At 38.9% G+C, this 13,768-nt stretch overlaps 1 protein-coding gene across 1 annotated transcript; it reads right to left on the bottom strand.

Annotated features, from left to right (window-relative positions):
• Positions 1–1,469: 1,469 nt before the first annotated feature.
• foxa3 (forkhead box A3) lies at positions 1,470–13,566 on the bottom strand. The gene is made up of 3 exons (XM_037776425.1): positions 13,414–13,566; positions 6,058–6,663; positions 1,470–4,229 (listed from the first exon to the last, which is right to left on the bottom strand). The coding sequence occupies exons 2-3, from the start codon at positions 6,127–6,129 to the stop codon at positions 2,913–2,915; spliced, it is 1,389 nt and encodes a 462-aa protein (XP_037632353.1). The 5' UTR covers positions 6,130–6,663; positions 13,414–13,566; the 3' UTR covers positions 1,470–2,912.
• Between the last annotated feature and the right edge of the window lie 202 nt (positions 13,567–13,768).

Here is a 13,768-nt window from a genome sequence, read left to right as displayed (position 1 = left end):
ACTCACTGATCGAAACTGAAGTAAAACGGTGAAACTAACATGTTTAGTACGTGTGTGTGTGTGTGTGTGTGTGTGTGTGTGTGTGTGTTGCAGCAGTCTATACTTTTTAAGCCTTGGGGCTCACGGTTTCTTGGCTTGACGTGACAGAGAAGAAAAGGCAGCGACCAATACGTGACAACTCTGACAACACAGCTTGCTCAACCCAGCGGAGAGACAGACATGCAGACAGACAGGTAGGCGGATAGACGGGTAGACGGTTAGACGGGTAGACGGGAGGCCTGGCGACAGGGCTGGGGAGCAGGAGGCCAGGGAGGGAACCAAAATCAATAAATCAACTTTTTATTTTCCTGCAGATGAAAAGAGAAGGAGCCATCAGCATGTCACTTTAGAAGTGACGTACGTGAGCTGCACAGCATTTTGATCACCTTTAAAGTCATTTTGCTTCATTTTCATTTGCTTCAATACTCTTATTTTCTTGATATTATACAGTAGTGATTCAGCAGGTTTACCTACTTTAGCTGATGTTTAGAAAACTCCTCTGATGTGCACAGGAAGTGATTTTCTTCCAGTTTGTTTGGGATAAACAGAGAAGGATGTGATCGGTTGAGGCCGAGCAGACAGGGAAGATTAAAGAGCAAAAGATTCTGCAAAAAAAGGGAAAAAGTCCAGAGTGCTCGGAGGTTCAAATCAGTGTGATGAAGGTGCTCTTTGGTGGGTACATGAAGGTTAAAAAAATGCGGGAGTAAATAAATAAAAAGCCTTTATTCAATTGGCTATCAACAGCAAAAGATTCTGCTTCTACGTTCTCCCTGTTTTTGTTTTGTTGATGCTGGTAGTTTTTCTAGTGCCGGGTCAGAGGCAGGTCAGTCAGTCGTTTGTCGGAGTGGTCCGGGTCTTGCTGTGTGTGTGCCGCCGTGGCCGATGGCCTGTGCGGAGGTCTGCTTTGAGGCTCTCAGTGTGATCCAGCCGTGTTTAGTCTAGCAGTCCTACATGTCACACACCACAGTCATTTGGTCAGGAGCTGTTTCAACAAGACGCTGCTATTCCTGCAGCAGCGCCGCGCCAGACAGGTGAAAAAAAAAAAGAGTTGGGATTGATTGATTGACCCGGACCAGTCATCGAGGTCCTGTCAGCAACGCTATGAGACCTAGAAACCATTTGGGTTTTTTTTTACTTCTAAAAATGTTGTGCAGAGGTGAAGAATAATTTGTTCCAAAATATGTTTGGAAAATGACGAAACCTGCATTCAGTGAAATTTGGTCCAGTTGGATGACATCATTCTGATTTTAATATTCTTAAAGCCTAAAATCCTGAAAGAGGTGATCTCTTTTTGATTTGATGATTTTGTGATGCGTTTCAATAAAGTACTTTAACACTGGATGTACGGTGAAGCAGCTCTCTGATTGTCTTTGTGTCCTCGCTGAAAGCAAACACGTATCACTAATGGAAAAGAAAAACCAAACGCATCATTTCGCCCCACATTTTTTGCCTTTTTAATAAGAAAAATGAAACATGAATCATTTCAATCACATTTAAAACCAACAGAAACAACAACAACAACAAAAACAATATATTATATCAGCACACTTTCAAAGTTTGAAAAGCAACATAGCTTAAATAAAAGACAAACTTAAAATTTGCTCCACAGAGGACATCGTGTGACCTGAAGCGTCCTCCGCTGTTAATCTGAATAATCCTTCAATAGATCGTCGATACATTGATCTCTTATCAGATCAGTAGTCATTTGAAGAAAAGGCACTTTTTGGACAGCGAGCGTTATTTGACGCCCTTCTGACGTTGATCCCATTGAGCTGATGCATTGACATTGTAAGGGGGAGCTCTTAAGTATTGTTGTAACACACACAAACACACTATCAGCCCACCTGGCCACTGGGAGCTCCATAGTGCAAAGTACTGTATGTAAATTCTCCCATAGTGCATCTCTCCTCCCCTCCTCTGTTTTAGTAACTAACTGAACTCCCCCATGCAGCTCACCAGCTATCTGCTATTCAAAATGTTACAGTCTGTTGAGAAGCATCTGGTTTTAACGCTCTCATATGGGTAACAAAAACAGAAACATGAACATGTTTTTTTCGTTTTTACCACAGTTGCTTTGCCTCGATCCTTCCGGCTGCAGAAGATAGTTTTAGCTTCTGTTTCCTCTGTGCTCCAGCGAGGACAAAATGGATTTTTTTTTTTTTTTTTTACTTCATATCAACCAAAATAACATTTTTTGAAAGTACAGACTTCATCAGCTACAGTACATTTACATCGACGAATGTCTGATCTGACAGAAATGATGGACGTAGTTTGAAATGCTGTAACACAAAAAGATAAAACGGTCTCCCACTGCAGTAACACCTGCCTGAAGCAGTCTTCGGATTAAAAAATACCTCACATTTGGGTTGTAACTGGTCAACAGAGCGCTCAAGCACAAGAGCACAAGATATATTAAATTTTATTCCCTTCATAAATAAATGCAAATATCCTTTTCCCCCCACATTACCTCTATTTACATTTTGTACAAAGCCAATTTCACCATGTGCGGTGCTCGTGCGACAGGCAAAGACAGACTTCTGTATTGACTTTACACACGGACCAGTCAAATGTCTTCATCATCAGTTAAGACTTTTCTGTCCTCCATGTAACCAACCGGTCTCCGTGTTCGTCAGAGTTGGTGAAAGAAAAGAAAAAGCAAACTGTTCTTTGGTCTCTCTCAAACACGGCAGCCATTTTAGATGTGAGTCTCTAGCGAGGCCACTGGACGTGAGCCAGAGAGGGAGAGGGACGGAAAGAGGAAGATAAAGAGGAGCTGGGGTGTCCATTTTAGAAAAGGCAGAGAGAAAGAGAAGTCTCCATCTTGGCTCACCTCTAGAGACAGGTGTGTGTGTGTGTGTGTGTGTGTGTCCACATTAGGAGGCGTTGAGCACCGAGCGGCTGTACAGAGTTTGGTAGTAAGCGCCTGTGTCCATAGCGGCCGGCCCTTGGCTGTCGTAGATCTGCTTGGCTCCTACAGGAGAGCCGGTGGTGTAGCTGTTGTAGGCCATCACCTGGTCCTGGTAGGACTTGAGGTCCATCTTCTGCTCGTTGGACATGAGGTTGGTGATGGAGAAGGGGTGGTTGAAGTTGTAGTGGGGGTCCAGGGACTTGAGGGCATCACTCTGTAGGTCCATGTGCTGATGCATGGCGCTGGGCAGGAGGTGGGCGCTACCCACTAAAGACTGGGAGTGGAGGAGCGAGTTGGAGGCGCTGGTGGCTGAGAGGGACAAGGAGGAGGAGGAGGAGGAGGAGGGAGGCAGGGAGACCGGCGGGCTGTGGAGGTGTGAGGAGGTCAGCGGAGGGCAGTCCAGTGGACCCAGGGAGTTTCTGGGATGCGGCTGGTCGTCTGAGGAGCCTGGGTGGGAGTTATCTGAGTGGGCAGAGTCAGCTCCCTCTGATCCTCCTGTGGGACTGTGGTCCTCCACCAGGTGATCTCCACCATGGCCTCCTTTCCCTGAGCCGCCCTCCTGGTTCTTGCCTGCTTTCTTCGCCAACTTCTCCTCGATCTTGAAACGTTTCTGGCGCCTCAGGTAGCAGCCGTTCTCGAACATGTTGCCCGACTGCGGGTGCAGAGTCCAGTAGGAGCCTTTGCCCGGCTTGTCCGGCGAGCGAGCCACCTTCACGAAGCAGTCGTTGAAGGAGAGCGAGTGGCGGATGGAGTTCTGCCAGCGCTGCTGGTTCTCACGGTAGTAGGGGAACAGCTCCATGATCCACTGGTAGATCTCGTTCAGGGTGAGCATCTTGCTGCCGCTCTGCTGGATCGCCATGGTGATGAGGGAGATGTAGGAATACGGCGGCTTGGCGTGGGTCAGTGAGCGTCGGTAGGGCTTCGGGGGGATCTCCTTGGGCCCGGCCCGGCCAAGGGTCGCAGGGGAGGAGTAGCCCAGCTGGCTCATGGACTGGCCCATGTTCTGGTAGTGGGACAAGGAGCCCAGGGAGCCTGGAGCAGAAGAGCCCAGCTGGCTTAGAGGGCCCGAAGCTAGGGACGAGGTCACTGGGGACAGGGACATGTGGCCGGGCCCGCCGCCCATGGAGGCCAGCGGGGAGCTGCTGAGGCTGGAGCTCGGGTACATGGCGTTCATGCCTGCAGGGGAGGCGGTGGCCGGGTTCAAGTTGATGTAGCTGTTGATGGTGCCCATGGAGCCCATGGAGCACAGACCAGAGTTCATGGTGCTGGGCGAGGAATACATCTGGAGGAGAAGAGGAACAAAACAACATTATTCACAAGAAAACACAACAGAACACAACCTGAAGCACCGCAGGCCAGAGAGCATCTCCACTCACAGAGCACCTCTGCTTTCACAACAGCTTCTTCAGCTACAATAAGACTGGTGGCAAAGGACGTTAAAGAGGGACACAAATACCTCACCTCACCTCCATACCATTACTGACAAACCTGAACTGAATGGACTGTAATGCTGTGCAATATGCTGCCTTCCACTGTGGAATGGTCTGAAATATATTAATTATTTATTTTTTTTAAATATTTTTATGAGAGCTAGTTTAGTTTATTTATTGACCACACTGTTTTATATTTTAATAATGTATTTATTTATTGTGTTGAGTTGAATGTGCTACTTATTTTGTACTGTAATTACCTTGTGCCTTTTTCTACCTTTTTTTCTTTTCTTAAAAGAACTGCTCAGAATTCTAATTTACTGATTATATGTGCAAATGGCAAATAAAACTCTTGAATTAAATAATAAATTATAAAAAACTAATCTTGACCTTTAATTTTGAACATTTAGAAAACAAATGTTCTTTAGTATTAATTTAAAAGAGTGCATGAAAGTGAATGTTTAAATGTGAAAGTAAAGCGGTTTGACTCCTTATCAATGCACAATGAAGCTCTCAGTGCGCAGAGAGACGACATGGATTTCACACAGACATGTTAACCTGAAAATGCGTAAAAAGCGCGTCATGGTGCTTCTCGGTTCAGACGGCCTCCTCCTCTAGTTAACCAAATGTTACCTATTTAAGCTCAACTGGAATTATCTGTTCTTATTTTATCGTGTTTGTCAAAGATGAATAATTGGTAAGAAGTGTATTTTTTTTAGGTGAAATCTCAAAGCTTTTGACAGAAGGACTCTCGGCCTGCTGCTTGAATATTATGTTTTTTCTTCTCAGTGATTTCATCAGCTCGAGTCGAGGTGACAAACTGAAGCTGCTGATGGAATTAACTCTAATTGAATTAGTGAGAAAATAAAAGTTACATTTACACATGAATTGTTGCAACACTTGCGGGAACACAAAGGAAGAACTTCTATTGATGAGCAAATAACTTTATAAAAAAAATGTCACTTAGTGTAGCAATTTAGACCCTGAGTATTTAATATGATATTTAGATTATCAATAATTCAATTAAAACTGAGGTAATATTTTAGTGGCTTGTGAAAATACATTTTTTTTTCTTTTTCAATAATATTTGTATAATGATCTTTACAGAAGAATAATAATGTGCTGCTAAAGTAAATCCAGAGGACAGATGGTAATTTTGTTATGTATGAATAATTATGATGTGCTTTTTTGTCTGTCTGTCTATGGTTAACAGTATGTCTATTGTATGTGTACTTTTTCTCAAACTGAGCTGCCTATATGGATGCAAAATTAATTTCAGTGCAAACTGACAATAAAGTTGTATCGTATCGTATAATATGAATTATTTTTGGTACTTTTATAGCATTTTTCTGCTGATGTTAAATTCTTACACCCCTGTCAAAATGCAATGTGCGCCTCGATACTCACTCTAATGTTATTTTAAATATTATGCTATAGCCTACTCCTACAATATTTCCAGAGAAATAATAATATTATAATTTAAATAATATTCTTTTATAATTTATCATATGATTACAGCTGCTTTTCGTTTCGTTTTTCCTCCTGAGAATGTGCGCAAATGAAATAGTGTCCTCTCTCTGTCACTGCCAAGAAAAACTACACGAGGAAATAAACATAAATAAATGATTAATTTACTGTTCTTTTTGTTGTAATGAATGTGAAATGTGAAGGTGTGTTTACCTCGCTGGCCTCGCTGTAGAAAGTATTCCACTCTGGTAGATCATGTGCTTCCATCTTCACAGAGCTCAACATCCCCAAACACAAGTCTTTTTGGAGAAACACTTCTATCTATGACTGGTTGTTTAAAAATATCAAAAAAATAAATATAAAATCCTGATCAGAGTTGGAAGTTTTTGTTGAAAAAAAAAAGAAAAAGTTGTCTCCTTTTTGCCAAGAAAAAAAGAGACAGAAAAGATCTAGAGTAAAAAAAAAAAATGAAAGAGTGATGCTCTTTGAGCTGAGCTCCTGGGAATATAGTAAAGTCAATATTTCTTATTTGTCAGTCATCCATTGTTTCATAACCGTGTTCTGGTAGATGTTGACTTCTCCTGGTTTCTTTCTGTCCAGGTGTGGCAGCTGGAGGTGAAGCGCGTAAATCCAGCAGAGAGAGACGCGCGTCCTGCTCTTATAAGCTGCCGGCTGGTCCCTCCTCTCTCCGGACATTTGAATAGCAGGAAGGGCCTCGCAACAAGGCCGATGTGGCCCCCTGGCGTGCTGTATATTGGCCGGCGGCTGCAACGGGGCCACCCGGACGAAACACTGTCCCAGGATCCTCCAGTGACAGAGCTGAGTGCATTTAACAGAACACATATATATATATATATATATATATATATATATATATATATATATATATATATATATATATATATATATATATATATATACACATATATACATATATATATATATATATATATATATATATATATATATATATATATATATATATATACATATATATATATATATATATATATATATATATATATATACATATATATATATATATATATATATACACATATATATATATATATATATATATACATATATATATATATATATATATATATATATATATATATATATATATATATATATACATATATATATATATATATATATATATATATATATATATATATACCATATATATATATATATATATATATATACATATATATATATATATACATATACATATATATACATATATATATATATATATATATATATATATATATTCTGTTGTTGGGGACACATTTTTTTCAACTTTTTGTGTTGAACAGACGCATTATTTTATAACACCTCGCCATTATGAAGTTCACTACTAGGCCTATATAATTATATATTTTCTGTTAAATCCATCATTTTATTTTCTGTTGTTTTCACGGTCCACACTTGTTCTATCTTATTTTCATCTTATCATCATTTGTGAAGCACTTTGTACTGCACGAGGTGCTAAATAATGTTTGATTGACTGATGGTTGCACTTTGGGGGCACATTTTTTCATCTTTTTGTTGAACAGACGCATTATTTCAGACTCAGAATGGTGTTTATTGCCAGGTGTAAGAGGTATACACTAGGAATTTTCTTTGGTTTTGTTGGTGCAAGTCAAACAGTATAATAACAAAAGAATAGATACAAACGTTAGAATAAAATAAGAATAAAAAAATGGAATTTCTTCCAATATATAAATAAGCTATAAACAAAAATAAACATGATATAAACAGATTTTAAAACACCTCGCCATTATGGAGTTCACTGCTAGGCCTAACATGTTTACATGCTGTAATGTTTTAAAAAAACCCTCTATTTTCCTCATATACTGTCTGCCTGAATATACCTGTATTTATACCTGTATTAACCCTCTGTCTGAAACGCTCCGTTTTCAATTTGGAATTGCAACAGAATTGCGTTGCTAGGCAACAGTTTGGGTCCATGTGTACTTCCTGTCAGCTGATGTCATTCACATACACTGCAACCAGGAATAAACTGGGACACATTTAGAATGTTTACATTTAAATCTGTATAAAGGGTCTAAATATTGTATTTGTGACATCACTAATGGGCAGAAATCCTAACAGCTTGTTTCAAATGCAGAGTTTCTGAATACAGGCTGTGTGTATTTCCCTGTGGATTGAGTGTTTCGATACTTTCACAGTATTTATATAGGACTTAAGCCTGCTTTATAATAAAAAAAACATGAAAATCTCACTTTTTTTATAATATGGGACCTTTAACAGAATATATATAGAAATATATAGGCCTATAAGTGAACTTCATAATGGCGAGGTGTTATGAAATAATGCGTCTGTTCTACAAATAGATGAAAAAATGTGGCCCCAAAATGCAACCATCAATCAATCAAACATTATTTGTAGCTATAGCAACTCGTGCAGTTCAAAGTGCTTCACAAATGATGATAAAATGAAAATAAAGATAGGATAAGTGTGGACCGTGAAAACAACAGAAAAGACAATAAGAGAAAATAAAATGATTAAAAAAAATGTAATAAAATAGAATTAAAAGCTAGAATAACAGCAATAGGTGTGTAGGTATATACTCCGTTTTGATCTATTCACTATTATTATTGTTATCTATTTTATCCATCTATTTATGTATTTATTTCCTTTTTGTTTTACCTTCTCTGGGATTATTCAATGTAATTCCATGTGTACATCACCAAACTTTCCATGTGTACCACATTATCACTACAAAGAGGAACAGGGGAGTTAGGATATACAGGTCTAGGATAACACTGTTTCAAACATGCAAAACATAATTTCTTTACAGTTGTACTGCTTCACTGTACTTTTTGTGCCAAAATTTGAACATAAAAACAAAATAACAGCAATAGTAGTTAAAACAGTGTGGAAAAAACTAGATTAATAAAATAATAATAAAGTACAATAATATTATAAAACTTAAATAAAGTTTAAATCATGTCGCTTCCTTTCAACACCCATTTTTTTTCTTTAATAAGGTCATATTTATCTGCAGTTTTTGGAGGTAAATTGCGATTGAAAAAGTAAAATTATATCACTTGAGAATATTGAATTTTGATATTGCAAAAAACAAAACAACTAAGCTATATTAAGCTACGTTTATCAGGGTGTGGAGTCAGTATGTGACGTGTGAGTGAGTGTGTGAGTGTGACCAGGGGCGTGAAAGTCGTTAATTCCCTCGGCTACCACTTCTCTGGGGCCTTTTAACTGAAGCTTTTAACACATTCTTTGAGGGTTTAATTGTGGTAACCGCCAAACTTTTTTCAGATTTTTTTTTGATAGTCAAATATTTTCCTGATAGTCATGTAAAAATCACGACTGTCAGGAAAATATTTGACTATCAAAAGAAAAAATATCAGAACATCAGAGATCCTTATCAGGAACATTAGAGAACACCCAAGTTCCCACCTCCTGGACCAAAACACTGATGATCCTAACCACATGCACGTTACTGCAACACCAGACAACAACAGGTAAAGTAAGCTCAGCATCCAAACTTAAAGGTACCAAATAGACGCTTCGATTTTATTGGATGCTCTTGTGCGCAATCTGTGCGTAAAGGTTTCTGAGGTCTCTACACTGGCTCCCTCTCTCTCAGAGAACTGATTTCTAAATACTGCTGCTGGTTTACAAAGCACTAAACGGTTTAGGGCCAATACATTTCTGATCTTCTGCTATGTTCTGAACCATCCAGACCTCTCAGGTCATCTGGATCAGGTCTGCTTAGAGTCAGAAGCAGTATTCAGTTTTTATGCACCAAATATTTGGAACAAGCTCCCAGGAACCTGCAGGACCAACTCCAACTCTGAGTTCTTTTAAATCAAAGCTTAAAACGTTCCTGTTTGCTGCTGCCTTTTATTAAACCAGATAATGATCTTATACTGCTCTAGAGCTTTTACTCTTGTGTGTTATATTCTATTTTAGCTTCTATCCTATAGCTTTTATTTTTGGCTTGTTTTTATTTTCTAATCTTTAATGTTTTTATAACTGTTTTAATTATGTCTTAATGTTCTTTTGCACTTTGTCGCAATGTTCTTGAATGTTTATGTAAAGCACTTTGAATTGCCCTGTTGCTGAAATGTGCTCTACAAGCTCTTTAAAGCTAGTCTTGTTTATCCTGTCTAACAGCAGAATAGACTAAATCCCTACATCAGCAACATTACAAGGAACCAGATGGTTTTTATTACAAACTATACTCCTTCAGAAAGTTTCAGACCTGCAGATAAATACAATAAAATAAAAGAGGATACATGAGAAGATCCTTTAAAATCAGGGATCAGATTATTGGCTATAGATTTGGATGGTGATTCATATGTAGGATATTTTTGTTCCAATAGTGACTTTGCTTATTTTTATCTATATCATTTTGTTGCCTTCAGGTGCCTGTTGGAAAACTGAGACCTTGAATTTCCAACCCAGCATCACATTCAAGTCCCTCTGGAAAAAGAAACCCCAAACTCAAACTGTTTTGGATGAATATGTTTTTCAGGCCTACTACACTTATTTTCAATGATATAGAGAATATGTTGTTTCATTGCCTGTTTATATGATAATCATAAAGCCTGTGTTCAGATGGATGCTCTTTGAATCTGTTTGAATAATTGTGTTGCCTTCAGGTGCCTGTAGGAAAACTGAGACCTTGAATTTCCAACATCACATTCAGGTCACCAGGTAAAGTGAACTCAGCATCCAAATTTAAAGGGAGCCAACAGACGCTTGAATTTTCTTGGATGCTCGTGTGCGTAATCTGTGCGTAAAAGTGTCTCGGTCGACTGAGAGAGACCTCCTTCCATGAGAACTTCTTCTTTTCTCCAAAGAGAAGTACAATGCATAATGTAATCCTGGTGTAATGCATAGGGCTTTACTCCTGTGTTGTGGAATACACATCTGCCTCGGTGCAGACGGAGGCCTGTGAATGTCAATGCCTCTTCCTAATGGCCAGTCAATGGAGATGTAATTGATGCGCAGGCAGGAGGTCGACGGGATTAGACTGTGAGAACAGATCCAGAGGAAAGAAGAAATAACAGGAAGGCGCAGGAGCGAGCAGATGCACCAAAAATACGCAGAAATGTTAAAGATAAGTTTTATAAGAAACATGTTTGATGGATCTCTGACGTCCACCTGAACCTGATGGCTGTGTTGCATTCACTGAACCTTGCACTGATGGTTTTTATTACTTTAATAATCAATCACAAGATGCTTTTCTTAATATTTACCAGCCAGTCGTCATATTGCAGCTGCAGCTCTGTGCGATAGTAACATATATATTGTCGATGAGACTCTCTGCAGGCCATCACCTGTAAAGACTCAGCGATTATCGCCTGTTTGCAAAACGCTGTCAGATCGATTAACACGTGGAATGAGCTAACACCTCAGTGTCTGTAATGATGCAATTAAGCCTGACACAGATGAGCTTTTTCCATCTGCACGGTAGATATGCATGTAGATAAAAAGATTAGTAGACTGTGACCTGCAGCTTGTCATCATAATAATTAACAAAACAAAGGAGCAATAAAACCAAATATTAAGTCTAGTTTGTGTTGTGGCCTTTCCACAGAAGGAATAGTTTGGTTCATAGGCTATATGGTTTTTCACAACATGTGAATAAAAGGTAGAGGACTGCATCTCATTCAGTACATTCATTTTATTCTGGTTTAAAGCTGGACTTGTTTCTCCTGTCTAGCAGCAGAATAGCCTAAATACCTACATCAGCAACATTACAAGGAACCAAATGTTTTTTTGTCAAATAAACACTCCTTCAGAAAGTTTCAGACCTGCAGATAAATACAATTCAATAATAGAGGATGCATGAAAAGATACTTTTAAATCAGGGATCAGATTATTGGCTATAGATTTGGGTGGTGATTCATATGTAGGATATTTTTGTTCCAATAGTGACTTTTCTTTTTTTTGTTGCCTTCAGGTGCCTGTGGGAAAAGTGAGACCTTGAATTTCCAACACAGCATCACCTTCAGGTCGCTCTGGAAAAAGAAACCCTAAATTCAAACTGTTCTGGATGAACTTTTCTATTTCAGCTCTGCTGTGTGCTATTTAAGCCTGCTACACTTATGATATAAACTCTATATTATAGAGAATACATGGTTACATTGCCTGTTATATGATCATCAAATCCTGTGTTGGATGCTCTTTGAATCTGGTTTCTTTCCTCTGTATTTCAGCCATGGAGCTTAATAAGCCTCTCTGATTGGTGTAATGCTCCTTCAAGGTCCCATTTCTTCCCCAACACACATTTAGCCACATCCTCTCTCTGCGGGCCGTTTCTCATTAGAATAGCTCCTCCATCGTCCATTAACACTTCTATAATTGGTTTAACAATAGCTCACACTAATGGAGGAAACGACAGATCGGCCTACCAGGAGCACCGAGGCCTCCCTTCCTCTCTCTCTCTCTCTCTTCACAATATAAATGAGCAGCTTCATCACTGAAGCTGAAGAGACGTTTATCACTTTACTTGAGATGGCTCTAAGCAGCCTCAGTTCTTTCCTGTGGTTCTTTCAGGCAGACTGAGGTCAGAAGCATAAGAGCACCACCTTGTGGCCACTAGAGAAAAGACTTGCAGAGAAGAAGAGAAGAGTTGCTATGGAAGGTTTGTTTGGTCCTTAAACGTCTTGAAAGTAGTTTTTTTCTTGTTAGTGATACTGAATCAAACTGAACAGAAATTAAATTAAATGCAACTCCTCTCACAGACACTGCATGCTCTTACGGTGCATGGAGTTAACTTGATGTGAATGTCTGACATGAGCCTGGATTTTTCATTTCTTAGGTTGAATTGACCTGGATGCCAAATTAACATGATGCAGCTGCTGTCACTAAACTCAAAGCTGCTAAACTGCAGCTGGATCATGATCAAGACTTGAAGGTTAACCTCAAACTGTGTTCTTATCATTCTGGTTTCCAAAAATAGCACATACGGGTACTAAAAGGTAAATATTCTGTTGAATAATTCACACTTTTCATACCCAATACAATAAATACCTGTACGTAAATAAAATATGTTACAGAACCAGATATACTGGCAGAAATGAAAAGTTCTTGCATTATCATTATTATAAATTGCATATACTTGGTTGGGGGTACATACAGCAATATGCATTGTGAGCTGTGAGACCTGATGTAGACAGGTGTGGGTGCCTTTCCATGTCCAATCAGTTGAATTTACAGCAGGTGGACTCCAATCAAGGTGAAACAATCAAGAGAAATGTAAGGCAGCTGAGCTCCATTTCAAGTGTCTGAATATTCATGTCAATGTCATATTTCACTTTATTCTTCTTAATAAATTAGCCTGTTTTTGCTTTGTCATTATGGGGTATAGAGTGTAGATCGATGAGGGGAAACAATGAATTTACATTAATTTAGTGTAAGGCTGCAACATAACAAACATGTGATAAAAGCAAAGGGGTCAGAGCTCTTTATGAATGCACTGTGTGTGTGTTTGTATCAGAAGAGGAACCAAGTGTGCACACATCCAGGTAAAGATACTCAGGTACAAAAAACAACTCTTACCTGCAGAGCACAAAGGAGGTCTGAACACTGTTTGTCTTTTTAAGGCAACGTTTCGATCTGTAAGATCTTCCTCAGGCGAGTGTGAAAGAGAAAAACAGGTATTTCTTATAGAGGCAGTAATCAACTCAAATCATCATCACCTGCTGGTCAGCAAACAGCAGAGAAACAGAACACCACAAGATGGAGCTCACAGTCCTCCAGAACACAGAAACACTAGGAAATCCAGAAAAAAAATAATTATAATACAATGTTGAATATGACAGAACCTGAAAAACACACAGATTTGATAAGAAGATAGTAAATGATGACAAGTGTCTAGTTATCAATACATTTACAGACAGATGCCACAAAGACT

Source organism: Sebastes umbrosus, chromosome 7 (assembly GCF_015220745.1).
Source record: "Sebastes umbrosus isolate fSebUmb1 chromosome 7, fSebUmb1.pri, whole genome shotgun sequence".
NCBI classification, from domain to species: Eukaryota; Metazoa; Chordata; class Actinopteri; order Perciformes; family Sebastidae; genus Sebastes; species Sebastes umbrosus.
Note: the sequence above shows the minus strand (reverse complement) of the source record. Positions and strands in the feature narration are given on the sequence as shown.

Excerpts from the sequence above, each read along its gene's own strand:
- foxa3 (XM_037776425.1), bottom strand. The coding sequence starts at position 6,129 with ATGTTGAGCTCTGTGAAGATGGAAGCACATGATCTACCAGAGTGGAAT. Across the intron at positions 4,230-6,057 it reads TCTACAGCGAGGCCAGCGAG|ATGTATTCCTCGCCCAGCAC; the intron begins GTAAACACACCT and ends CTTCTCCTCCAG.